At 41.4% G+C, this 24906-nt stretch overlaps 3 protein-coding genes across 4 annotated transcripts; all 3 read right to left on the reverse strand.

Annotated features, from left to right (window-relative positions):
- Positions 1–2246: 2246 nt before the first annotated feature.
- Positions 2247–2774, reverse strand: LOC144703233 (putative pentatricopeptide repeat-containing protein At1g74400). The gene has a single exon (XM_078575389.1). It carries the CDS (start codon positions 2772–2774, stop codon positions 2247–2249), a length of 528 nt encoding a protein of 175 aa, XP_078431515.1.
- A 14416-nt stretch (positions 2775–17190) lies between these two features.
- Positions 17191–18802, reverse strand: LOC144708236 (thioredoxin-like 1-2, chloroplastic). 2 transcript variants are annotated; one of them, XM_078581476.1, is made up of 4 exons: positions 18414–18802; positions 18122–18304; positions 17865–18029; positions 17191–17770 (listed from the first exon to the last, which is right to left on the reverse strand). In XM_078581476.1, the coding sequence occupies exons 1-4, from the start codon at positions 18633–18635 to the stop codon at positions 17543–17545; spliced, it is 798 nt and encodes a 265-aa protein (XP_078437602.1). In that variant the 5' UTR covers positions 18636–18802; the 3' UTR covers positions 17191–17542. The 2 variants fall into 2 exon arrangements, with proteins under 2 accessions (XP_078437602.1, XP_078437593.1); XM_078581467.1 differs by having other exon boundaries at positions 18122–18307.
- Positions 18803–21973: 3171 nt separating this feature from the next.
- LOC144708227 (NAC domain-containing protein 79-like) lies at positions 21974–23253 on the reverse strand. Its single transcript, XM_078581455.1, has 3 exons — positions 22952–23253; positions 22589–22881; positions 21974–22513 (listed from the first exon to the last, which is right to left on the reverse strand). Exons 1-3 carry the CDS (start codon positions 23109–23111, stop codon positions 22142–22144), a joined length of 825 nt encoding a protein of 274 aa, XP_078437581.1. The 5' UTR covers positions 23112–23253; the 3' UTR covers positions 21974–22141.
- Between the last annotated feature and the right edge of the window lie 1653 nt (positions 23254–24906).

A 24906-nucleotide genomic window follows, 5' to 3' on the forward strand; every position in this document is an offset into this window, starting at 1 on the left:
AAGATAATATCGTTGATGCGATGTTAGGACAGATCTAGGTGTTGAATATGGATGTCAATACAGATATCGAATATCTTATTGTTGTGGATGATAGCAAACACAGATATTGGATACCAAAGATTGACCCAATTCAAAGCAAAGGGCAACTCACAGTTCCACTCCCGCTCAAACGCCAATCTACTTCCCTTTGGAGTCTTCCTCCACCTCTCTCTCACGTGACTCGGGTTTACTATATTCATGGACTGGTTCATAGTGTTAAGCCCAAAAGGCCCATTAAGTGAGATCAAAGATTCACCCACTTGCACTTAGGGTTCGCTCGTCATCCTAAAGCCTAAACTATGAACCCTAAATCGACATTGTTTGATGTGATGGTTGATCTGTGCTGAACCATGCTCTGTACTCATTAACTGCATCGCTGATGGTGATATAATATTTGACGATTACATGGTATGGTGGGCAGTTGGCACAGTATGCGAGTATCAGGAGTCTAGTAAAGAGATGCTAGTTAAAAAGTTTGTCAGATGTGTTGATGTCTGATATGAGCCCTCTTTATATTTGAGATCCAAGAATGTTAGGACAGATATAGGTGTTGATTTTTGAAGTCAGTACCAATTGTGAATATCTTCTCCACGTGGATGATAGTAGAGGCCAGTACTAGATATTGGATGTCGGATACTGGATATCAAAAATAATTGGGTTAATATCACGTGACAGTCCAAACCACGTCGAAAGTCTGCGATCTAACCTTAGCTTTTTTTTTGGTACGTTATATCCCAAACTCACTAAGTCGTTTGGGATATATCCTGGTGATGACATGGAGTCCATCCTGGCTGCCAGGTGGATCGTCGACCAGTTTTTGACTTGGCGAAAACCCACCTGGCAGCCACGCTGGACTCCACATCATCACCGGGATATGTCGACCTGCCAAGGGTTTTCCGGTTAGAGAGAGAGGGGCATTTTAGAGAGAGAGGCGGGCTAGAGAGAGAGAGAGAGAAGGAGAGAGAGGTTCTAGAGAGAGAAAGAGAGGTGGTCTAGAGAGAGAGACATTTTGTAGAGAGAGAAAGGGAGAGAGAGGCACTCTAGAGAGACCCGACCAAATCGAATCGCGCGGGAGAGTGCAGGAAGTTTATGAACAGAGAGTGAGGGGGGGGAGAGAGAAAGAGAGCAAGAATGCAATCCGGGAAAGAACGTCTCCCGGGGTACGTTTCTCATTCTAAGAATGCATTCTTGCCAGAATGCAACACGAGAAGACGTTCCAGAGATCGGCGTCTTGGTATAAGTTCGTGGAAGAAGTACTAGAAAGAAATTCCTTGAAAGAACATGGAAGTCTCATCTGCGAAGATCGTCGTTCTCCTCGTAAATCTGCAACGAAGTCGAAGAGATCGTAGAAATCTCGTCTCCAAAAATTGTCGTTCTCCTCGTAAATCTGCAACGAAGTCGAAGAGATCGTAGAAATCTCGTCTCCGAAAATCGTCGTTCTCCTCGTAAATCTGCAGCGAAGTCGAAGCGGTCGGAGAAATCTCGTCTCCGAAGATCACCGTTCTTCTCGTAAATCTAGAAGGAAGAGGAAGAAATCTGAGAAAGCTGGCTGCAAATATCGTCGTTCTTCTCGTATTTCTGTAACGAAGTGGAAGAGATCTTAGCTCCGGTGGCGAAGAGTGACGTTCTTCTCGCCAATCTACAACGGAGCAGAAGATATCTGAGTTATTCTGAGGCAGAGATCGTCGTTCTCCTCAGAAATCTACGATGAAGCCGAAGAGACCTGAGCAATGCTGCAGCGAAGATCGTCGTCCTCATCATGAATATACAACGAAAACGAAGAGACCTGAGCAATGCGGCCACACCGATCGTCGCCTTCATCGCAAATCTACTCCGAGGTGGAAGAGTGATCCAAGAAATCATCGTCGTACTCATCGCAAATCTACTCCAAATTGGAAGAGTGATCTGAGAAATGCGGCCGCGAAGATCGTCGTGCTCATCGCAAATTAACACCGAAGTGGAAGATTGATCCGAGCAATGTGTCAGCGAAGATCGTCGTCCTCATTGCAAATTTACAACAAAGTGGAAGATCAATCTGAGCAATAATGCTGCGAAGATCGTCGTCCTCATCGCAAATCTACAACAAAGAGGAAGATTGATCCGAGCAATGCGTTAGCGAAGATCATCGTCCTCATCACTAATCTACAACGAAGAGGAGGATTGATCCGAGCAATGCGGCAGCGATGATCGTCGTCCCAATCACAAATCTACAACGAAGAGGAAGAGATCAGAGAAATGCGATGGAGAATCTCCAGAAGCTCCTTCCGCCGGCGATGCCAACAGCGATCCCCGTCGGCGAACTCATACATCCAGCCGTCGATCTTGATCACGCTCCGGCCATGATCCCACCGTTGGATCCCCGACCTCGCCTCCTCCTTTTCCTCCCACATCCCTGCGACGGCGTACACATTCCCCATCGCCGCGGCATCTCCGCCACCCTCCGCCCCGAGATCCCGTAACCGCCGCCGCGCCGCCCGAGCGCCACCAACCTCCCCCCTCATCAGCATCCTCCACAGGACGGCGGTCGGCGCCGAGCCAGCAGCCACCTCTGCCGCCGCCGGCGCGTCGCTGGCGCGGTAGAGCGCGTCGACCACGCAGCCGTAGTGCACCGCGCCCGGCTCGAGGCGGTGCTCTGACCGCATCCTCTGCAGCAGCCGCAGCACCTCGTCCACGTGCCCGGCGTGGCTGCAGGCCATCAGCGCCGCCAGGAAGGTGACCAGATTCAGCCACATCATCTCCCTGAACAGCGCCAGCGCCTCGCCAGCGCGGCCGTTGACGGGGAAGTCGAAGATCAGAGCCGTCCACGTGGCGGCGTCGCGGGTCGGACAGCGGTCGAACAGTGCCTAGGCCTTGCCGATCGCGCGGCACTTGGCGTAGAGGTCGATCAAGGAGTTGGTGAGGAAGAGGTCGGGAGGGGTTGAACAGCGCATCGAGAAGGCATAGAGGGAGGAGCCGAGGCAGAGGGCGACGAGTCGGGCGCCTCTCTATAGCCCGTACTCTCTCCTTCTCTCTCTCTCTAGCCCCCCTCTCTCTCTCTCTAGAATGCCCCTCTCTCTCTTATCGGAAAACCCTTGGCAGGTCGACATATCCCGGTGATGACGTGGAGTCCAGCGTGGCTGCCAGGTGGGTTCCGCCAGGTCAAAAACTGATCGACGATCCACCTAGCAGCCACGATGGACTCCACGTCATCACCAGGATATATCGCAGACGACTTAGTGAGTTTGGGATATACCGTACCAAAAAAAAGCAAAGGTTAGATCGCAGACTTTCAACGTGGTTTGGACTGTCACATGATATTAACCCAAAATAATTGTATAAAATTAATTACTCATTGGTCTGAATTTTACACTTAATTGCTACCAAAAAGATCATTTCGTAATGACATCAAACACAACACTAATGATAGTCCAGAAATATGATCAAATATTTAACTAATTTGATTCTTTGGACAATCACAGCCAAGAATCATCATTAAATAGTACTCCCAATACCTGATAATTACAGGCATATATTAGCATAATTGGCATCCAAAAAAATGAATGAGGATTGCCTCTTCATGTGTCAATAGGCTAATGGTGTGGAATGACTTTCCCCATAATGAAAACAATGGGTCTGATAATCATTGATACTATACCAGGTTTCGTCATTGGATATCAGATATTGGTATTGCACAAATCAATATCCGTAGAATGATATCTGGTATCAGCATTCGAATAGTGAGATACAAGCAGATAGGGTATTGATATCAGATATTGATATTGGATAAGACAACTCATTCATGTGCTCTATGATATTCGATATTCGCATCCTATGTTGGGAAATCTAATGTTGCTGGTCTAGTTGAGGATGATGTTTCTGAATTTTTTTTTTATATTTCTATAGGTTGATGACGATGGCATCTGTTAATGTGCCCTACCCTTGAGTGGGAAGTAACTATTGATTTGTGTAATTGGAAGTAACCTATTAGGTTTATGTCAAAACCTAGAAATCTATCAAGGATCCAAAGTGAGTAATCCAGGAATTATGAAGCACTCAATTTATGCAGTATGCATAATTATGGGAGAATGGTACGAAGAAGTCAACTCGATCAGCTTGGGAGCTGACTCGGACATGTATGTACAAGTACCATGAGTTTTCATTGTCTTACCATGCATTACAGCCAATCCATCCAATTTGATGATTAGGGTTATGCAAATGTCTTTCACCGCGATGACGAAGGCATGACAGATGATGTGACGGTGATGGATGACATTTTTGGAGATAGTGACGGCGATGGTTGACATGACAGATTAGTGGTGATAGATGATGTGACAGTGACAGAGATAGATAGACTTAGACTGGTTTAGATGATGTGTATCTCCTATAGACGATTGGTTGGCAGCTGATATCACAAAGTCTATTTAGAGTAGTGTTATTTTATATACATCATTTATCAGTATCTAATTTTTCATTCTCTGTCATTTGCATCTTTAGTTAAAGAGCAATCTGCTATTTTCTCCATATTATATTAAATGATACTGATTCACAGTGTGGGAAGGATTGGAGATTTTTTGTTAGAAACAAATCTTGAGCAAGTTCAAAATAACTTTTTCTTGTTGATTGAACATTACAGTTCCATCCAAGAGTGTAAAAAATGCAGCTTATCTCATTTTTTAGATTACTGAAAATCCACTAAAGCTTATTAAGGCCAATGAGCCAAATATATCCATGTAATTTCTAATTTTTCCCCTATACATTTCCATTAAGTTTCAATTCTGCTTTTCCATACCATTAATAGTAGGTCTTATATTTTATATTAATAGTAGGTCTTATATTTTATCTATACATTTCCATTCCCAGCCAAGCTGCCTCAGGTGTGTGTAATCAGACAAGCATTGTGTGCATAAGTCAAGAAGATCAAATAGATGTGGACTGCTGATCGTTAGAAAGTGAATTTTGGCATGGTGGAAATATTTCAATAATATTTATCACTATATTAACGAAAATTTATTGCTTTATTAAAAATCTTACGTTAAAAAAAATCTCAGATAAAATTCAAAATACAAACTAGATGAATAGAACCATGATATTTTGACGGTGAGGTAACTCAGATTCCTCAAAATGTTGTTGATTAAGAGACGCATGTAATATTCATCCAGCTAATTGTGAAAGAATTGATATAGTTATAGAGGCCAGAACCAATGCAGGGTATGAAAAAATAATGAACAATTCTATTGGAAGATAATTTTACTCTCCAACAATTTTATTGAACTTTTAGGAGTTCTCCATTCTGTGATTAATGATAAAACTTCTTAATCAATTAATATTATTCTTGAACTTGATTAATTTATTTCTCATCATATTATTTATCATGCTTTCATTATTCGAAGGCCAAGTCTTTATTGAATTGGGTGAACTAGTTCACTCAATCTGGTTGGACTTCAAAAGGGTCAACCAATCGAGTTTATTCACTACTGCTAATGTTTGGGCTGCCATGGGCATACTGATTGACATTCTATATCTCACGACTCAGTCACGATATTTGTCAATGTAAATCATATTTTTACAAATGATGCGAGATATTTATAATTATTAGGGTTTATACAATCATGATTCAAATCAACAAGGTAATTACTTGATTATTTATCTTTAAGCACATATCCTAAATGTTTAGACTACTAGGATATCCTAGAAGGACATCAGGATAGAAAATCACTATCTACTCTTGTTCATTTATGATGTTTTTTCCTGAAACCATTTTTTTGGAGTCACTAAAAGGAGATTATAGTGGGATCTTTAGGGAAAGAGTGATGAATTAATCTATATGAATCTCTGGATAATTTATCTATAACTTTAATCATGTTGTGTCATGGGAAAATTGTGAATTTTTTATTTAGCTTCGAGATACCAGCGGCATGTTGTGGATGGAGGGTTATGTCTTAAGTATTGTATACAAGTCCCTAATCATTACTTATGAGTTCCCAAATCATATTAAATCAGAAGCATGAACATGTACATGAAGTAAATGTGTAGTCAAGATGTGATTCTTTTCCCTCAATAAAAATTAAAGTGTCTTGATTAAGATCATCAAATGAAGTCATGACCAAAGGTAGGGGGAATTTTGAAATAAGAATTTTTTGATGATTTTTTTATGTCTTAACTAGAATGATTCATTAAAATTTAAATAAATGTATAAGTTTCACACTAATAATGGACATACATGATTAGTATTGACAGATATGTCCCACGAAAGGTTTCTCAAACCCCATTTACCTTTTAGAACATGTGATGAAGCTTTGCACATCACATTTTGGCAACTCGACCTAGCAATTGGATTAAAAATATCTATGATTAATTATTTTGTATGGTAGATATATTTTTCTTCATTGGACTATTAAAAAAAAAGAGGTAGTGTGCTAATGGAGTCATTAACTTCACTAGTACATGGGCCTAAAGAGAGACACACATAAGATTTAGTAGACACCCCCTTCACAATCTCACCTTACGCACTCTCTTCTTCTTCTCTCTCCTCACACTGATAACAAGCATTTTGTGCATTCATATATATCATTCTCACTACATGTAATGCCTAATTCTCATGACTATGATATATTTTATCATTGTAGTTTATATTTTCACATTACCATGCCATTCCACGTAGTCAGAAAGTTTACATTATTGAAGGTTAATTATATATTGTATTCATGCTTGAAATTTCTTGCGGTAATAAAACTTAAAATTAACCACACTAATTGAGTTAAGTTCATTCAGGACTCAAGTGGATGAACAAGAAAGCAAAGAGACGAAAGCAAATATTACAAGAATATAAGTTGTCCAAGTTTGACTATTAAAGTAAACTAATCCTTTTTACTATCTGATTGTTTATTTATGGTAGCATGGGTTTCAAGAATATCAAAATTATAAACAAATGGATAAGTTTCATAAAAATACCATATAGCTTAAAAATGTGAAATTTCTAAGCTATATTTACTTTTCCAATTTTTGATAATTATTTTAGGGCCTAAATTGAATATATGTGTGTGTGTGTGTATGTGGGCACCTGAAAGCAGCTGACATGGCTGAGCCTATGTGGAGGCATTTCAACCAGCTAGCGTATAACGTGACATCATGGGGGCCATTGGCTGCTAAAAGGAGTTATTTCATGACAATATTCAATGTCAATCTTTTACTCTTCCAATAATTTAAATATTTCCATATTAGATTACTATTTTGAATTTCTATGCAGGTGAACATGGAAAAATATGAGCCATTGGGTGACGACCTAACAATCAAGACTTATTTGAAGAGGAAACCACTATTGACCCCACGACATGCAGGAAGTGACCTATCCCATGATGTCATAAGGCATCTTCTCAACCGTTTCTGATTTCATTAAAAATAAATGTAGAGCTGAGATCTCTCATGTTCATATGAATCTAGGTAATTTTTTTCCGTCTTCACAAAAAAATATGCATGTGAAATCATCTATTAATCGAGAGTGTAGTTGTGTTTCATCAGTAAACAGATATGGATCTGCATTTGTGGCTGGCTAACAACTTTCTTGGTGAAAAACCTCATTAATCCATCAAACGAAGAGAAAGAATCACCACCAACATGTTAGAATATTCCAAAAGAGAAGAATAAGGCGATCAACGAGCTTCAAAATTGGTTTAAGGTCTAATGACTCTAAGTTGGAAAGACGTACTATTTATTCATTTTGATTTAAAATGAGCTAAATGTGTATTTAGATTAAAAAAGTAAAGAGATTTTGATCGAATCATCAACATTGGGGATAACTTCAGCAACAGATTTCTCGCTTCTTATTTATTGGAACTCTGTTGAGATCTCACCTTGAAATCTTTGTTTGACCACTATGGACTCATGAAATTTGGGATTATTGGGTGTTGACCTTTGAGTGTCACTTCTCAGTGCTTGAAGCTCCAAATTTGATCATTTCTGGATCTTTTGAATCCTTTATTTGGAACTTTTCATCCATTTCTAATCCATTGAATCATGATATCAATTGCTTGGTAAATTTGTTTACTTTGACCCCACATCCTAAATGAGGTCATTTTCAAATTAATTTTATATCGTCTCCAAAAATTATTATCTTTATCTGATAACTATCATTTATCTCTATAGTTTCAGAAAATTTGTTGTTATCATAAAATTAAATTACTATTTTCACTCTCAACTCACCTATAATCAATGGCTCAATTAAAGTCATTTCTTTAAATTGTCCACTGACTTTTTTGTATTTCTTAAATTATAGAAAGTATGAAAGCTACTTTAGTAGTCATATTATTTTCTTTCTCAAAAAATCAAACTTGTAAAAAATCCTTAAAAATCAATCAGTTTCCTTGGTCAATGCATTCACTTGAGTTGACTTCATCATTCATTTTTAATCTGATTTTATCTTTTTGACTTAATTGGATAACAATACTCTTTGCATTTTATTGTATAAATAACATTTTAATTATCACATTTTTCATCCAAATCTACCTACTTTTACATAACTATTTTAAAAAATGAACCCAAGTTTTATGTGAATTTGACCTGTACTCATCATCACGCTTGTGTTCACACAATTGAGTGAGCTGGAAATTTTATTTTTGATTGATAAATCATGTGTTAAATGAGCATAATATTTGCTCCCATCAATAATAAAATTATCATGTTATCAACGCTTGTGAACTGTAGCTGATTATTTCTGTTGACTCCAAGTTACCAACTTTTGAGAGATTAGAGGCACATTTCCCGATGAATTTTTTTTCACATCACAAATAAGTCACCATGGGCTGCCCACATATAAATGTCTTAGTAATGGAATCGACAACCAAATATTGGAATAAGCTTCCAAAGAAGTTCTTACATGAGATTAGGAACTATTCTTTTGAATAACCTCCATTGTTTTATTTAGGAGGAATATCAAATGATCAAATGATGTGAGCTTGAGGAAGAACAATGTAATCTTTTGGCAATGCATCACTCTTCATCATGCGAAGGATATTATACTTGGAGAAGGACAGTATAGAAAATGTTTCAAAGTGGCTTCTACTTGCCTACTCTATTCAAGGATGTAAATGAAAAGTACAAGGAACACCTCTATTGCCTCACTTTGCATTGAACATCTCAAGACGAGATGAGATGCCCTTGCAACCCATGATTGAAGATTAGATATTTAACTTATGGGGAAATAAATTTCATGGGACCATTTCCACCTTTGGAAGGAACTAATACATACCAATGGTATTAGACTGTGTGTTTAGATGGGTTGAGGCAATGCCCACTAGGAAAAATGATAATTGGATTGTACACAAGTTTGTTTCAAAATATATTTTCTTGATTCGATTGTCCTAGAGCCATTATTACTGATGGTGAATCACACAACGAATGGTGAAGATGATAGCATGGTCAGCCCTAAAGATAAGAGGAGACATCTAGAAGAAGATAAAGTGATGAAATCCTTAGCCAAGTCAGTGGAATATTAGAGAAGCGTTCTTTGATGACTTCCAAATGCATAAGTACAAACTCAGATGACCGATTAGGGTTTGACAAGTGACCGTTTGCTAAGTCATCCATAGAGCATCAAGCAGATGAGGAATTATTGATAATGGTAGTTGATGACCAACAGGTTCCATAAGTGTATCCACACTTACTCATTTGCGGAACATAGCTTGGCACCCACCATCTAAAAAGTTGACCTATTCATTGGGTTAAATCAATTTGTGGTTGTTAAAAGTATATGACGAGATAGATACTAATTTGAAAGGCCAATTAATGCTGTTGGACTGACAGGTTTGAATTTGAATTTGAATTTAGGGATTTAATGAAAAATTCCCAAGTATCATAAATAGGGGATGGCCTTGAATGAAATTCACCGAAGCAAAAAAGTTTCAGGGCCATACCCTTCTTTTCCCCTCTCTCTTTTAATCTCTCCAATCTCGAGCAATTGGGAGGGTGTAAAGACAATGGTATAGCAAGAACAAGGGCAGCCAAGATTGAGGAAAAGGTTTGATGTGCCAAGGACTATGAGAATACATTTAGAAACTGCACACTTTAGTGGCTCAATGTCTCACTTGAGGAACTGAGAAATCATGAATCCAATCCATGAACAAGTGACTTGATCAATAAGTTTTGAATGCCATCATGATTATGTTACATTTTTAACCCTGAGTGAATCTATTTAATTTTAACCAAATCAAATACCACAGAACCCAACATCTGCCTTGTCAAGCGGTGAGTTCGTAAAATTGAGGCCGATGCTATCATCAAATAAGATAACATAGGAAAAGGACATGAAATTAGATAAAAAATAGTGAAGAAAACAGTAACATTTTATTCATATGACCAGTGGCTCATACCGCGCTTTTTTCCAGCTTTTGATCTTACTCGGATAAGATTTTGAATGAGTAAATCAATATGCTTAACTAATGAATAAAATCTAAGGTTACATTCTTACGTAGATGGGGGGTTCCATTTTTAGATCCAAGAGTATTGATGGATATAGGAGAGAAAGGCAGATACAAGAGAGAAAGACAAAACTACCCTCACAGTTTCCAACATGAAACTCATCATAAATTGTAATATAACATCTTGAAGTTGGATATTTAAGGATAGTTGATTATTTCTCTCTCTTCCTCAATCCAAACCATGCAATGCCAAAGTGGTAACATAATTTAAAATGGAATTTATTGTAATTCATGTGTCTTCAAGATTACTGGAAAGTATTAAACATTATCACAAATAAACTAGGGATGTAATATCTGATGAATGAGAAATTAGGGTTAAATATGTCTCTTAAGGCTTCTGCTTTATACAACATTATTTATATTTTCCGTACGAGCATAGAATAACTCAGGGTCAAGTCCACAGAGAGGAAGTGTTTAATAAGACAATTTTATCTTTGCTTTTTTTATATTTGTTTTAAAAATTAAATCTAATTTGAATAAATAAAGATTAGGAAAATTAATCCTAAATAATTGTAGGAAGGTCAGAAAATGTTATTCATGTTCAACCTAGTATATGCAGATTTTATATTATAATCTTGAGAATGTTAGTATAATTTTACAGTAGGAAAATACCTAATATAAAACATGGCAAAACCAAAGTATTAATTTAAATTCTAGTTTAAAATACCTTAGGCGTTGCTTTGGGAGCGTCGGGCGATGGTAGAAAAAGATGAACGGGAGAGGAGTGGAGCGATAAAAGAGATACCATGTTAATTGTGATGGAGATGATGACGGATAAGCACTAACGAGCAGCAGAGCAGGTACAAGTGACGACGTTTTAGCCGGTGCTGGTGCGACGAGGATGAAGGTGGATACACGCACACAAACGGTTGAGTTGAAGATAGTGTGCATGAGAGTGGAAACCTAGGATATCGGTGGTGATAACCTAGAAAAAAGGAGGAAGATGTGAGTTAGAAAAAGATGATGATCACAGGATGACTTAATCTTTCTTCATGTCTCTTTATCTGAATATCCCTCTTTCAATCCTTTGATCTTGGAGTACAAGAATGAACAAGATTTTGAATGAGAAAATCACTCCACTAATCATTATTAGGAAAAAAATCCAAGGGTGCCTTTTTTTGCAATGATGGGGGTTTTATTATTGATACAAGATGGTAGATGTAATGAGGGAAAGATGTGACTACCCTCAAAATGTCAGCCCAAAGCTCCTTCTAGATCATTCGATATCACTGTTTCAATTTGGAGCAATATTATCGATCCAATTTTCTCTTCTCTATATTCTCTTTATTCCAAATTATATGGCGGATTGCCAGTGTGGCACATACTTCTAGGATCATAAATATTCATTTAATTTATTAAAAATATATAAATATATTGTAAATCATAATTTTGGAATTATAAAACTATTTTATTTATGAATATTACTTCAAAAAATTCCATAAAATATTAGAAAATAAAAAATCAGCACATCATTTTAAAAATATAATAAATCTGATTAAATATTTAAATAAATCTAGATAAATATTTTGTGACTTGTAAATTTGTTTCATTAATGTCATACAATACAATTCTCATATATGTATCATCAAGAGGATAGTGCTATCATGATTTTTAATTTCATCAAAGTCTCAAACTGAGAGACCAATATGGTAAAATTCAAAGTACTGACTTGTATGTTGCTTATTATTTTAAAATATATTTTTTAAAAAATAATATTTTGATAAGCTAAATAAAAAGTTACGTCTAATTTTCATGAAAACTATCACTACATATTTCAGATTCTAACCCAATTTTTTAAAACATAAAAAATAAAAGCATTATTTATTTACTAGAAATCATAGTTTAGCTTAATAATAGAAGCATCAGAGTTCACAGGGAGTGATACTGGTAGAAAAAGTTGATTTGAGAGTATCAATTTATGCATCTACCAAAGTATATTTTAATTTGTAATATATTTAATGGTTATTTGTTTGTTTACAAATGAATCAAAAGTGCAAACACATTACTTCTAGTAAGATATAAAATAGTCTTCATGTGCCAAATTTATAATTGAACTTGTGATTAGAATCATGAAAAATTATATATCATATCACAACACACCATCTTCAGTAGTAAATCTATTAGTACCAATATAACAGTAATTGAATCCAGGGATGATGTCATTTATAGTCTAATGGTACCTGATATGTCCAACTTTAATGATGGAGCGCATCCGGACGACGCTGACAACCGTCAACAGAGCCGTCGACGACGTTATCGCCATCACCAGCATCACCACCGGTCTGAGTCCAGCCCGACCGGCATGCCAAAGCGTCCGTGAAGATGACCGGGTTTAAATACCCCGGGTAGAGCACGTCCATGCCCGTATCTCGTGGTTTTGGTCATTTGTTTTCAGCCGTCTCAATATCTGTTTTCAGTCGTCTGTTTTACGTCGTCTTGTCTGTTATTTTATTTTATGTGTGTTGTAAAGGAAGGGAGAGATCCTTAATGGACTCTCCTTTCTGAACTCCATGTAAGGCCCATCATGGCCCTATATAAGGCCATGATGGGACCACGTTGTCGTCAGATCTGGAAGTTTTTGGTTTTAGTTATTTCCCGTTTTCAGATCTCACTCTAGAAGAAAGGAGAGGAAGGGGAAGAGGAGGAAGAAGAAGGGATAAAGAAGAAAAGGAAGAGGTGGGAGAAAAGAAAAGGTGTTTATTCTACTCCGTCATCTTCCATCGGACAGATCCCTGGTGCAGACGTCTCCCGTTGCTTACGCGCGGACGTCTCCACCAAACGATGCCTCTCGCACGGCCGAGTGCAAGTTCTCTGGTCGTGGCAGTGGCCCCGCGCTCAGTGCAAACATCCTGGCCGTGCTAAGCATCGACCCTGAATCGGTCAAGGCTAATCGTGTTTGCGACTGGTCGTTTTACGCGCGGATTCTCCACCGACGACACTAATGCACGACTAGGTGCGCATACCCAGTCGTGACCCAGTATCGGTCGTGTGTCGGTCAGCGCAAATCACCATCGTGATCGATTCTGCGCGTGCAGACTGCATCACGGTCGTTCGCTCGGGTCTCTCTGCCACGGGCGATCCCATCCGCCCACGCCTGTATCGTTGAAGCGTCATTCAACTTGCGCCGCAATGCTGGAGTCCCCGTGGTCAGCAGATTGACGTCCAAACTTCCTACGAGGCCCTCTGGGTTACACCTACGCGTAACCCCAAGCATACGAGTGCCATGGTGCATCTTCAGTGATCGTCGCTCTGCCGGATCTGCTCGAGTCGGCCAACTACCGCGCGTCGATCCCGTCCTCATTCACTTATCACCTCTGACCTCCGCCATTACGCTCCTGCGATGCCTCACTGCCGTCAGTCGAGCCCAGCTGTACCCATCTACCGCACGTCTCTCACTGCATCAGCCCGCACCGACTTTCTCACTAACAAAGACGTTGACCACAAACGCCGCCACCGATGAGGTACAGAAAACTGTGCTGAGAATCTTCACAAAAACGGGTCGAGCCCGTCCGTTACGTGCGAGCCCTAACGGAAACTTTCCGTTCGGCGCCGTAGTCACCGTTGTCGTTCCTACGAGGGTCAGAAGGTCCCCGTCATCGTCATCAGCTATCGCCTCGGAGCTCGGTGAATTCCCTCTCGTCGGCCCTGCATGTACATCTCATCTAGGACATCTCGCATCACGTAGTTACATTCACTTAGTAATTTTTCTTGAGTTTTTGTTAAAACTACATCCTAAATTATATAACATCTCAGAAAGTAAGAAAAAAGCCCCAAAATTTTATTTTACATTTGAGTCCGTTTGTTTTTGTCCAAACCTCAAGATAATTCTGAAATTGAAGTATTGTCTCCCTAACAGATTTTATAGATTTTTAAGAATTGAAATGATAAATTGTATACTTAGATAATTTTCTAGAATTTAATTAGAGGGTGGATTGATTAGATTTCAATAATAATATATTAAGGTATTTGTTTTTAATTTTGTAATTTTTTAATCCATAAAACACCCGATTTAACTTTTCCGGCAATCGATGGCAGTGACGGCGGTTATGATAGCTGATGTGCGAGCGGCCAGATATGGGCCCTTGGGTTGGCTTGCACATTCTTGGTTGGTTTAGAATGGTTAATACCGGTCCAGATCAGGTTTAGAATACTTAACCCAGATTTGGTTAAGTCAAAAGGTTGGGTGCCCTAGAGACTAGTGGGCATACTACTGGACCCTCCATAGAATCATGGGCAGATCAATTTGAAATTGGTGCAGTCCATGAAACAATTGATTGGATCCTCATATCTGGACACTGATTGATGAAATTTGGATATAGTTGCCATTGACATTAAACCTAAAAACAGATCAACTGCGTCCACAATTTTTAAGGTAACTTATCTTTCCATCATGCATCTTGGATAAGAAATCTTGATTTATGTGACTCTGAGAGAGAGAAAGAGACCCTTTAACATTTTGATTTGATAAATCGATTCTCTTGTTCTCCACAACGGCAAAAATGGTTAAGATTGGGAAACCGGATATTGTTCCTGAGGTATTAAGTTGTAGCTCTCAACTCTGTATTACGCTTAGAGAACTGTTTTGTGGCTGTGGCAGCTCATCCTTGTGCCATTGAAGGACCATGTTTTTTGGCGATCTCCGACCCAATTGGTGTCATGATTCTTGCTTAATATTGTCAGACTCCGATTTCTTTGCCCATCTAGAATCTGAACCAGATAACCAAAGAGAAGATTGAGAGAGAGAGGAAGAGAGAGAGTGAGAAAGAGACAGGGAGAGAGAGAGGGCCAGGGAGAGAGAGGGAGAAAGAGAGAGAGAGAGAGAGGGAGAGAGAGAAAATGGGAGAGAGAGGGAGGTAGAGAGAGAATGGGAGAGGGAGGGGGGGCAGAAAGAATGGGAGAGAGAGAGAGAGGTCGAGAGAGAGAATGGGAGAGGAGGGGGCAGAAAGAAGGGGAGAGAGAGGGAGGTAGAGAGAGAGGGAGAGAGAGAGAAGGGGAGAGAGGAGGGAGGGAGAGAATGGGAGAGAGAGGGAGGTAGAGAGAGAGGTCGAGAGAGAGAATGGGAGAGAGGAGGTAGGGAGAGAATGGGAGAGAGAGGGAGGTAGAGAGAGAGGTCGAGAGAGAGAATGGGAGAGAGGAGGGAGGGGGAGAATGGGAGAGAGAGGAGGTAGAGAGAGGTCGAGAGAGAGAATGGGAGAGAGGAGGTAGGGAGAGAATGGGAGAGAGAGGGAGGTAGAGAGAGAGAATGGGGGAGAGGAGGTAGGGAGGGAATGGGAGAGAGAGGGAGGTAGAGAGAGAGGGAGAGAGAGAGAGGGAGGTAGAGAGAGACAACGGCAGAGAGAGAGGAAAAGAGGAGGTAGAGAGAGAATGGGGGAGAGGAGGGAGAGAGAGAATGGGGGAGAGAGGAGGGAGAGAGAGAATGGGAGAGAGAGGGAGGCGGAGGGAGACAATGGAGGAGAGAGAGGAAAAGAGTAGGTAGAGGGAGAATGGGGGAGAGGAGGTAGAGAAAGAGAATGGGAGAGAAAGAGAGGAAGAGAGAGAAAAGGGCAGCGAGAGAGGAAAAGAGGAGGTAGAGGGAGAATGGGGGAGAGGAGGAGGTAGAGAGAGAATGGGAGAGAGAGAGAGGAAAAGAGAGACAAGGGCAGCGAGAGAGGAAAAGAGGAGGGAGAAGGAGAATGGGGGAGAGGAGGAGGTAGAGAGAGAATGGGAGAGAGAGATAGAGGTCGAGAGAGAGAGAGATCGAGAGAGAGAATGGGAGAGAGAGATAGAGGTCGAGAGAGAGAATGGGAGAGAGAGGGAGGTAGAGAGAGAACGGGAGAGAGGGAGAGAGAGAAAATGGAAGACAGGGAGAGTGGGGGAGAGAGAGAGTGGGAGAGAGAAAGAGGTAGAGAGAGAACGGGAGAGAGGGAGAGAGAGAATGGGAGACAGGGAGAATGGGGGAGAGAGAGAGGGAGGGAGAGAGAGAATGGGAGACAGGGAGAGTGGGGAGAGAGAGAGAATGGGAGAGAGAGAGGGAGGTAGAGAGAGAATGGAGAGATAGCAGTTGTCAACTTTGTCACCACCGCCAAAGGACCGAGTGGTCACTGTGCGAGCCACATGGGATGGATGCCGGGGAGGTGCATGATCCACGCCGAAGTTAACCCACTCTGGAGTTGCCAGTTGGATTTTTGAGGCGTCCAAGTTCAGTCCTACTATCAATTGACAGTTGGCTTCATTACAACCTTTCCTTTCCACGTCCGTCCACAGAATATCCGCCGCCCCGCCCCTTTTCCCATCTAAAAAACTACCTCATCCGCATGATGAAGACGACATATCCATAATGCCCCGCCCCCCTTGCTTCTATCTATCCATTTTTTTCTTTTCTACCGACCTATCTATTTATCATCTAGCTTGCATCTCCATCTATCTATCTTCCTACAACAAATCAATTATTTTTTTACCTGTCCGCCGATATCTGCAGAACCCGGTCTCCGATCAACCCTCATAAACTTCAAGGCCAAACTACTTTAACCTCTCTCCTTCCCCTTCTCTATCTCCGTGCCTATCGATCTCTGCAGACTTGAACAAAACGACGTAATTTACGATCAAAATAAATAGTCAAGGCATTATTTTCTTCACAAATTATCGCATTTCTGTAAAGCGACACGTTCCATCCAACCCACACCACGCGGCAGACGCATCTCAAGCCACAGAGAAATCCGCCTTCTCGAATGGGACAAGCACCCACTGATAGATTCATCTCAACCACAACCATTACAGGAGGATGAATGGATGAATACTCCTCCAAATCCCCCACACTTCAAGCAACAGAGCGAAAGACAGTGGGGGAAACGGGGAGAGACAGGCTAATCATCCAAAAACCATAGCCTAGCGTCGGTCCTTCGACTTCTACGGGATATTTACAGAGGGAAAATAAGAGAGAGAGAGAGAGAGAGAGAGAGAGAGAGAGAGAGAGAGAGAGAGAGAGAGAGAGAGAGAGAGAGAGAGAGAGAGAGAGAGAGAGAGAGAGAGAGAGAGAGCTGTTGGCCCTTGGCGCGTTAAAGACTTGCATATCTTCATCTCCACGCTGTGACGGCGATAGAGGGCTTCGGGGCCGGAGGAGTGAGCTCCTTTGAAGGCTCGGTAATGGTCTCTGGCTTGTCCGCCGACCCGCCTTCGTAGGTGAAGGCGAGATCCTTATTCGCGCCAAGGGCTAACAGCTCGGACTCTTCCAGCCCCTTTGCCGGCCCAAGACTGCACCTTTCCGTGCCGTGCTTGGCCATGGCGTCTTTAAACTTCTTGATCTGGGCAAAAAACGACGACCCACGTCAAAAAATCGATTTTTTATGCGCGCCAAGTAAGAAGATTGAGAAGAAACGCGCTGAGAAGAGAGGTTACCGTTGCGTTGGTGCAGCTGAAGCTGCAGAGGCGCCCTTGCGCCCCCCTGTAGAACCTGAAGAAGGGGAGGACGTGGACGTTCAAGCTGTAGCACATGGACTTGTGCTTCTCGTAGTTGATCTGCAGGAAGAGCACGTCTGGGTTCGTCTCCGCGAACTGGCAAATCTGCAGAGTAGAAGAGAAATCGATTAGATAATCTCGAAAATGCGCGACTAAAACTATAGAATTTGAGAAGTTTTATGAGGTTGCGTGCGTGCCTTGGGATGGAGGGCTCTGCAGCCAGCGCAACCCGGAGAGAAGAAATCGACGATCACGAGCTTATCTCCGGCGCCGGTTAAAGACTCCACAAGATCTTCTGCCGATTCGATCTCCTTCATGTTGGGCTGGATGCCCTTCTCCCACCATTTCATCGCCTTGACGAATCCGAGGGTTCTCTGCGTCTGCTAAACAACAACCCAACGCTTAATTAGACATCGTAAAAATGAAGAAATTCGAAGACTTTCGTCTTCCAAAAAACCCCCAAAATCAGGATAGAGAGAGATCTAATACCTGTGAGGGAGCGGCGACCGGTTGGAGGGAAGATTTCAACGGCGGAGATTTCGCTGAGCTCATCTTCTCAGCCAAAGACGAACCCAGAAAGTCACTACCGGAGGAGAATCTCAAAGAACCAGGAACGAAGGGCTTGCCGTCGCCTCCACCGCGGTGGCTGCAGACAGTGAATCGCCTACCGCAAGACGTTATCACGCCGCTCCTCGCCATCACATCTGCCATCTTCAACTAAAGATCACCAAATCCTTCAGCCGAGCTTTCTATCTATCTACCTATCTATCTATCCTTCTTCTGACCTCTCACGCAAGAAAAAAGCAGCGGATAGATCCGTCTAGAACAACAACTCTATCCACACCCAGCCTTCCTGCCCCTTTTATGACCTCTTTCTCTCTCTCTCTAACTGGAAAGAAGAATCTAATCCACAACAAGAGGAGACTTATCTGAAAATTTGATGGGGTTTATCTCATTTCCAGCCGTCGATTTCCCGGTGGAGTAACCCCAGGATCGGCCATCTGACGGGTTAAGAGACTGCAACGTGGCCATCTTGAAAACTAGACCTCCATGCAGCTTCGGCTCAACCAGAGCTTGACACGTGTTTATGGGTGGAAAAAAATCCCTAGAATCTATGGTGGTGGCCAGTTTAGATGGGAATTATCGTTAATTATTTGTGAAAGAAATATCTCCACCTCAAGAAAATGAGAAAACGTTAAGAGAGAAACAGCAGACGGCTGATGGCGACGTTTAACCTGTTGGGTTTGGATGAAGTCGAGCTGTCGGCAGCAAGTGGATAAATGCAAGTTTTTTATTTTCAACATTGGAGGGTTGAAAAGTATGGGTATTTGATCAGGACCCCCTGTCGTTGACTAAACGGTCTCAAATGTGGATACTCTCTGTCTTTGTTGACTTTTATTGGTCAACTCTGCAGGTTGACCTCGATTACGCTGACTGAAATTGGGCGTTGACTTTTGAGCACATCCCTTAAACACTCACATTCTCTCCCTATCTCTGTCTCTGTCTCTATCTCTATCTCTAGCAATCTCTGTCTCTGTATCTATCTGTCCAGCAATCTATCTCTGCCTCTCTTCTTCTTTCTCTATCTTGGTCTCATATTTTCTTTATCTATCTCTCTCTATCTGCCTCTCTCTTTTTCTATCTCTCAATCTGTCTTCCCCTCCTCTATCTATCAACTACCTCTCTCTCTCTCTCTCCTTCTCTATCTCTAATATCTATCTCTCTTTCTCTCTCTCCTTCTTTATCTCTCTACTATCTCTGTCTCTATGTCTCTCTTTCTCTCTCTCCTTCCCTATCTCTCTACTACCTCTCTCTCCTTAGTTTCTTTACTCTCTCCCTCTCCTTCTTTGTCTCTTTCTCTCTCTCCTTCCCTATCTCTCTACTACCTCTCTCTCCTTAGTTTCTTTACTCTCTGTCTCTCCTTCTTTGTCTCTTTACTCTCTCCTTCTACTTCTCTTTCTCACCCACTATCTCTCACTGTCTTTATCTCTATCTCTTGCTCTCTTCTTCTCCATCGCTCTTTCTCCTCACCCTCTCTTGCATTCTCATTCTCTCTTTCTTTAACCTCAATTCAGATCAGAGTCTGACACGTTCAAACAAGCTAGAATGATCCCATTTACTGCTCGATTATGCCTTCTTTAAGTAGCTAATTGGATAAATTGAATTAATCCGCATAAGAAAGCCAACTGTACGCGTCTTCTGTACCGCTCAATTACTTAAACGCACGTTGCGTATTCCGTTGATCTTTGAAGAGTTGAACGCGAAGACTAACTCTTCCCGGTAGAAATAATACTCCAAGTTATTTGAAGAGAGGAAAGAGAAAGAGAAAAGTCTCAACCAATGACTTTGGCTTCACATGAGCCGCCAAAACGAGGAAACAATTAGGGTTTGACCCAGACTAATATTATATGTAAGTATAGACTTCTGTGGTTTTAATGCACGTTGAACTTTGTCAGCACAATGGTAGACAGGCCACCCTTACATTCTCCCTCTGGAAACGTGGCTTTCCAATTGCATGCAGAGAGAAGACCAAGAGAGAGGAAGATATCTATATATCTTTCTCTATTTCAATATTTATCAACCCATAAAGAACAAATTATTTTAGAAATAGGGGAAATTAGAGCAGGACCTGAGAGGCAGGTTAGGTGGGCTGACTCCAGATCAAATGAGTAACTTCCGGTTTCATTTACTGGTCAAACGGATGTATTAAAACTACACGGTGCCCTTTCAAGGCGTTCTTACTTTGTATTGACATTCTTAAAACCCAAACACGATATTTTCATGTCAGTATTCTTGATCGGCCAAGCCTTCGTGGGATGTTGAAGATAGTTTTGTATTTGATTATAGTTTTTGAGCGGGATTTTGTAATCATAATTGAATTTAACGATGGGAGTCAATCCACAGCGTGAATTCGATATGGAGCCGCTTCTTTTCAATGAGGGAAGTAAGCGAAGGCCATGACTAGTAGTGGACACTAGAGTAGGAGAGAGAGGGAATCCCGCTTCTAATTGGCTTCTCGGAGAAGATCCTCGATCTCTACAGTAGAATCGCAACGTGGCGTTCGATCACATGAACTGCATTCGATGGCTTCTCCACTTTTCCTTTTCCTTTCACAAACCTAACTTTTCAACAAACTTCCTCGATTTATGCTGTAGTCATCCTCTCTCTCTCTCTTCGCCACGTCTTTCTCTCTATCAATCTGTCCATCTATCTCTCTTTTATTCATTCTTTCTATAAATCTATCTATCCATCTATCTATATTTCTTTCTTTTTTAACATTTATATATCTTTCTTTCTTTCTTTCTTAACATTTATATATCTTTCTTTCTTTCTTTGTTTCTTTCTTTATATCTATATATCCATCCTTCTTTCTTTCTTAACATCTATATATCTATCCATCTATGCATCTATCCGTCCAATCTTATCTTTCTTTCTTTCTTTCTTAACATCTATATATCTATCCATCAATATTTCTCTATGTATATAGGCGTGTTGACAATCTATCTTTATCTCTCTCTCCATCCATCAATCAATATTTCTGTCTTTTTTTCTGCCCATTAATCTACATGTCACCGTTTCTCTCTCTCTCAAGAACATACCAGGTGAACAAGCAGTTGAGCAAGTGCAAGAGGGTTTGTGAAAGAGAAAGGGACACCACATGCTACATGGCTGGCATCACAGGAATGCGCAGATCCAGACAGCCAATCAATAAAAACGACGAACATATAAGGAAAAGCACATCCAGACAGCCAATCTATGTATATAGGCGTGTTGTCATAATTTATCATCATCTTTTCGTATACGAAGTAGATTAATCGATAATTTTCAGATTTATCATCATCTTTTCACTATCTCTTCCTCCCAAGACAGGAAACCCACATCTACAGACTCCCTTGTTCTATGATGTACTCATTCTCTCTCTCCATATACAAATCTTCGATCTTTCAATTTCTCTTTTTTATCTCTTCATGCAACTGCTGAGGGGGTGATGAAGGAGAAAGGGCCTCCAAATCTTTGGCTTAATTTCTCATCACTATGTTGTATGAATGTATACGAAGTAGATTAATAGGTATATTCATGTTTCTGCCTTTCGCAGAGTATCTGCACAAGATGAATAGCTTCTGGAGGGCAAGTAACACTCCCTCCAGAACCTTGAAAAGAGGAAGCAATTCCTCAAAAAAAATAAAAACGGGCTAAGCTACCATCGAACATCAGCTTCAATACTCCCAAAAGCTGGCGAAATCGTCTGCCGGGGCAGACGAGGAAGACCGGTAGCCGACGTCCTCGTAAGAAGTCTCCGTGTTCTGAGACGCACTCGCAAACGAGAAATTGTGCTGTTGTTCCATTTTCGTTCGGGCCATCGAATGAAAGAAGAAGTCGTGGTTCGGAAAGCTGGTCCAGACGTTATTGTTGTTGTTGTTGTAAGAGGGATTCATCGTCGCTGGGGGGCTTACTTTGGCTTCGTAAGTGGAGAAGTCGTCTTCAGGAGAGAGGAAATCGCCGAACGAATCAACTTGGTCTGACTCAGGCGATGGCCTTGCCTTTGGGCTTCCACCCTTATGGAATACTCTGCAAACAACCCACTCATCCTGCGATGACAAAAGCTAGAGAATTATTAATCATGAAGTAAATAAGAGCAAGGGAATTAAAACTAAGGGCCGTACTTTGGGATTTCTGGGGATGATGTTACTGTCGCGTGAGGATTTGCCTTCGAGCCTGTACTCGTGCATGACCCAGTCGGTCTTCTTTCCTTTGGGAGCTCTTCCCTCGTAGAAAACTAGGGTTTTCTTCATTCCCAGAAGAGAAGAAGGCTTCCCTACTTGAAATATTTCCTTGTCTTTTCCTGTGGCCTTCCAGTAACCACTAACTGTTGCCCTGTTCGTCCTAGAACCTGTTGGGTACCTCTTCTCCTTCTTGCAGAAGAAGTACATCTCCTTCTCCCCCATCTTCGCCAAGCCTGAGTAGAGTAAGAAACTCGGATTAAGGAAATTAAAGGATTAAGAAAATTAACGGGGAGTAGAACTTACTGCGAAGCTCCCAGGGCTCGCAGTTGTTCAGATTTGCTTCGCCTATGGCTGCGGGGCTGAAGTTCTCGTTCGTCAACTTCTCAACCAGATAAAAACTCACGAGCTCCGCGTCGGTCGGATGGAATCTGAACCCGGGAGGCAAAGCTAAGTTCTCTTCCATGATTTCTTCTTAGTTTCACCCGATCTTCAAAACTGTGCCCTGTCCTTAAAATTCTCGAAAGAGGCAAGAAAGAAGACAGAAAACTAGACTGAAAGATGAAGAGAGAGAGGTGGTCGGCAAGGAATGGAGAAAGAAGATAGGAAAGAGGTACGAGGGGAGATTTCTCGATCTAAATAGAGTATAACTGGCTGGAGACGGTGGACCCTTGAGGGCCAAGGCACTACCCAGGAAGCTTCTTCGCGAATATTAAGAGTAATATTTTTTTTAATTGGTTGTAGCCAAGGGGGAACTGCCGTCCTTGTTTAGGTCACATCATACCGTCATAACTGTGGAAAATCTGCAGAAACCGCGTGCGAAAGTGAAAAATAATGTAATTTAATCTCTAATGATCGACTAATATCTTATGCACCTTGATTCTGATTTGCTTCGCCGTAGTCGTACGTTGACCTTTGCTCCGCGCTGACATTCTCCTTTATACGCCGAATACTTAGCGCCGTTTTCTCCTTTGCTCTTTCAACAGCGGTTCCAAATTCAACGGGACTTGATCTTATCGCGTGGTTATGCGGATGGGAAGCCCTTTGTCATAGCTGCAAACTGAGACCAGGGAAGCATATCCTTTTTCCAATGAAAAAAAATCAAATTATCCGAAGAAAAGGAAAAGTGAGGTTGCTATCGAGGTTATACGAAGAATCTGTGCACCGAATTGTGGCTTTCTGCAAATGGAGTTCATCCTCGGACAAAAGTTGGCCCCCGTCAAAGCTCATTAATGGAATACTATTTCATGAATATGTCTCTATCTCGATCTCCTGGCAGTATGATCGTCTTCTTCCTTCTCTTGCGACGGATTTAGAGACGAATCTAACGAAATACAGCTGCATAAGAAGTGCAAGTTTTGGAGGGAATCGGAATAAAGGAGACGGGTGGCCAGTCCGGCAGAGTAATTTTGCCTAACATTAACTCAACGAGCCATCGCTCGCGTCATATGACGCAGTAGCTGTTCAATAATCTCTGAAATTATCGGAACTTCAACAATATTTAGAAATTCCCGATCTGGGCACACCACGCAGGACTTTTTCTTTTTTTAATAAATTTCGAAGACACCCTTTGCAATTTCTTTTTCTGATCATCTACCCTTCATCGATCCAAGCCCATAGAAAATAAAGAAAATTTTTAAAAACCACCATCAGAAAAACCAAAACCTGGAATTTTTTTCTTTCTATAATCATATTCAGCGTTGAATGAGCCGGGCCCACCCAGAAACTCTCGCATCACCCGTTTTAATCTTCTAGAAGCCAGAGCATGTACCATTTATGGGCTTAATGAACCAATTTTTTTGTTTTTCGGTTTGAGATGTCTTAATGGAGCTTTGCATCGAGGACGTCATCAGGGTTTCAAGTTAGGCTGGCGGCAGGCCATGAGGTGACGAAGGAACAAGGAAGCAATGATATCTCAAAGGGTTGTGAGTATTGACACGCTGTTAAACAGCGAACAAGGTTGGCAGGGGATGATATCTCCGCGTCAAACAAGACATGATTTCATCGGTTATCTCTTTCGATGACCTAATTGGAGAAGCGCGCCAGCTGTTCTCGAACGTTTTCAGGCCAACCCATTAAGCGCCGGATCATAAACACTGTCATCAAAAGCGCGTTTTTCCATGATGGAGGATGATCGTTATCAAAATGGACAACGATGACGTAGTCTACAACGGCGTCAGCCTTTCAGACTTCTACCGTTCTACGGAGAGTTTAAAGGAGACGGATTACAGATGACGGAATGAGAGGAACGGATATTCAGC

This window comes from Wolffia australiana, chromosome 1, assembly GCF_029677425.1.
Source record: "Wolffia australiana isolate 7733 chromosome 1, ASM2967742v1".
NCBI classification, from domain to species: domain Eukaryota; kingdom Viridiplantae; phylum Streptophyta; class Magnoliopsida; order Alismatales; family Araceae; genus Wolffia; species Wolffia australiana.

What these genes read in the sequence shown, in the direction of transcription:
- LOC144703233 (XM_078575389.1), bottom strand. Translation starts at nt 2,774, where the DNA reads ATGATGTGGCTGAATCTGGTCACCTTCCTGGCGGCGCTGATGGCCTGC.
- LOC144708236 (XM_078581467.1), bottom strand. Translation starts at nt 18,635, where the DNA reads ATGGCAGATGTGATGGCGAGGAGCGGCGTGATAACGTCTTGCGGTAGG. An exon ending in CGGTCGCCGCTCCCTCACAG is followed by an intron (nt 18,308 to 18,413) that starts GTATTAGATCTC and finishes GTTGTTGTTTAG; the next exon opens with CAGACGCAGAGAACCCTCGG. An exon ending in TCAGCTGCACCAACGCAACG is followed by an intron (nt 17,771 to 17,864) that starts GTAACCTCTCTT and finishes TTTTTTGCCCAG; the next exon opens with ATCAAGAAGTTTAAAGACGC.
- LOC144708227 (XM_078581455.1), bottom strand. Translation starts at nt 23,111, where the DNA reads ATGGAAGAGAACTTAGCTTTGCCTCCCGGGTTCAGATTCCATCCGACC. An exon ending in CGAGCCCTGGGAGCTTCGCA is followed by an intron (nt 22,882 to 22,951) that starts GTAAGTTCTACT and finishes TACTCTACTCAG; the next exon opens with GCTTGGCGAAGATGGGGGAG. An exon ending in TCATCCCCAGAAATCCCAAA is followed by an intron (nt 22,514 to 22,588) that starts GTACGGCCCTTA and finishes TTGTCATCGCAG; the next exon opens with GATGAGTGGGTTGTTTGCAG.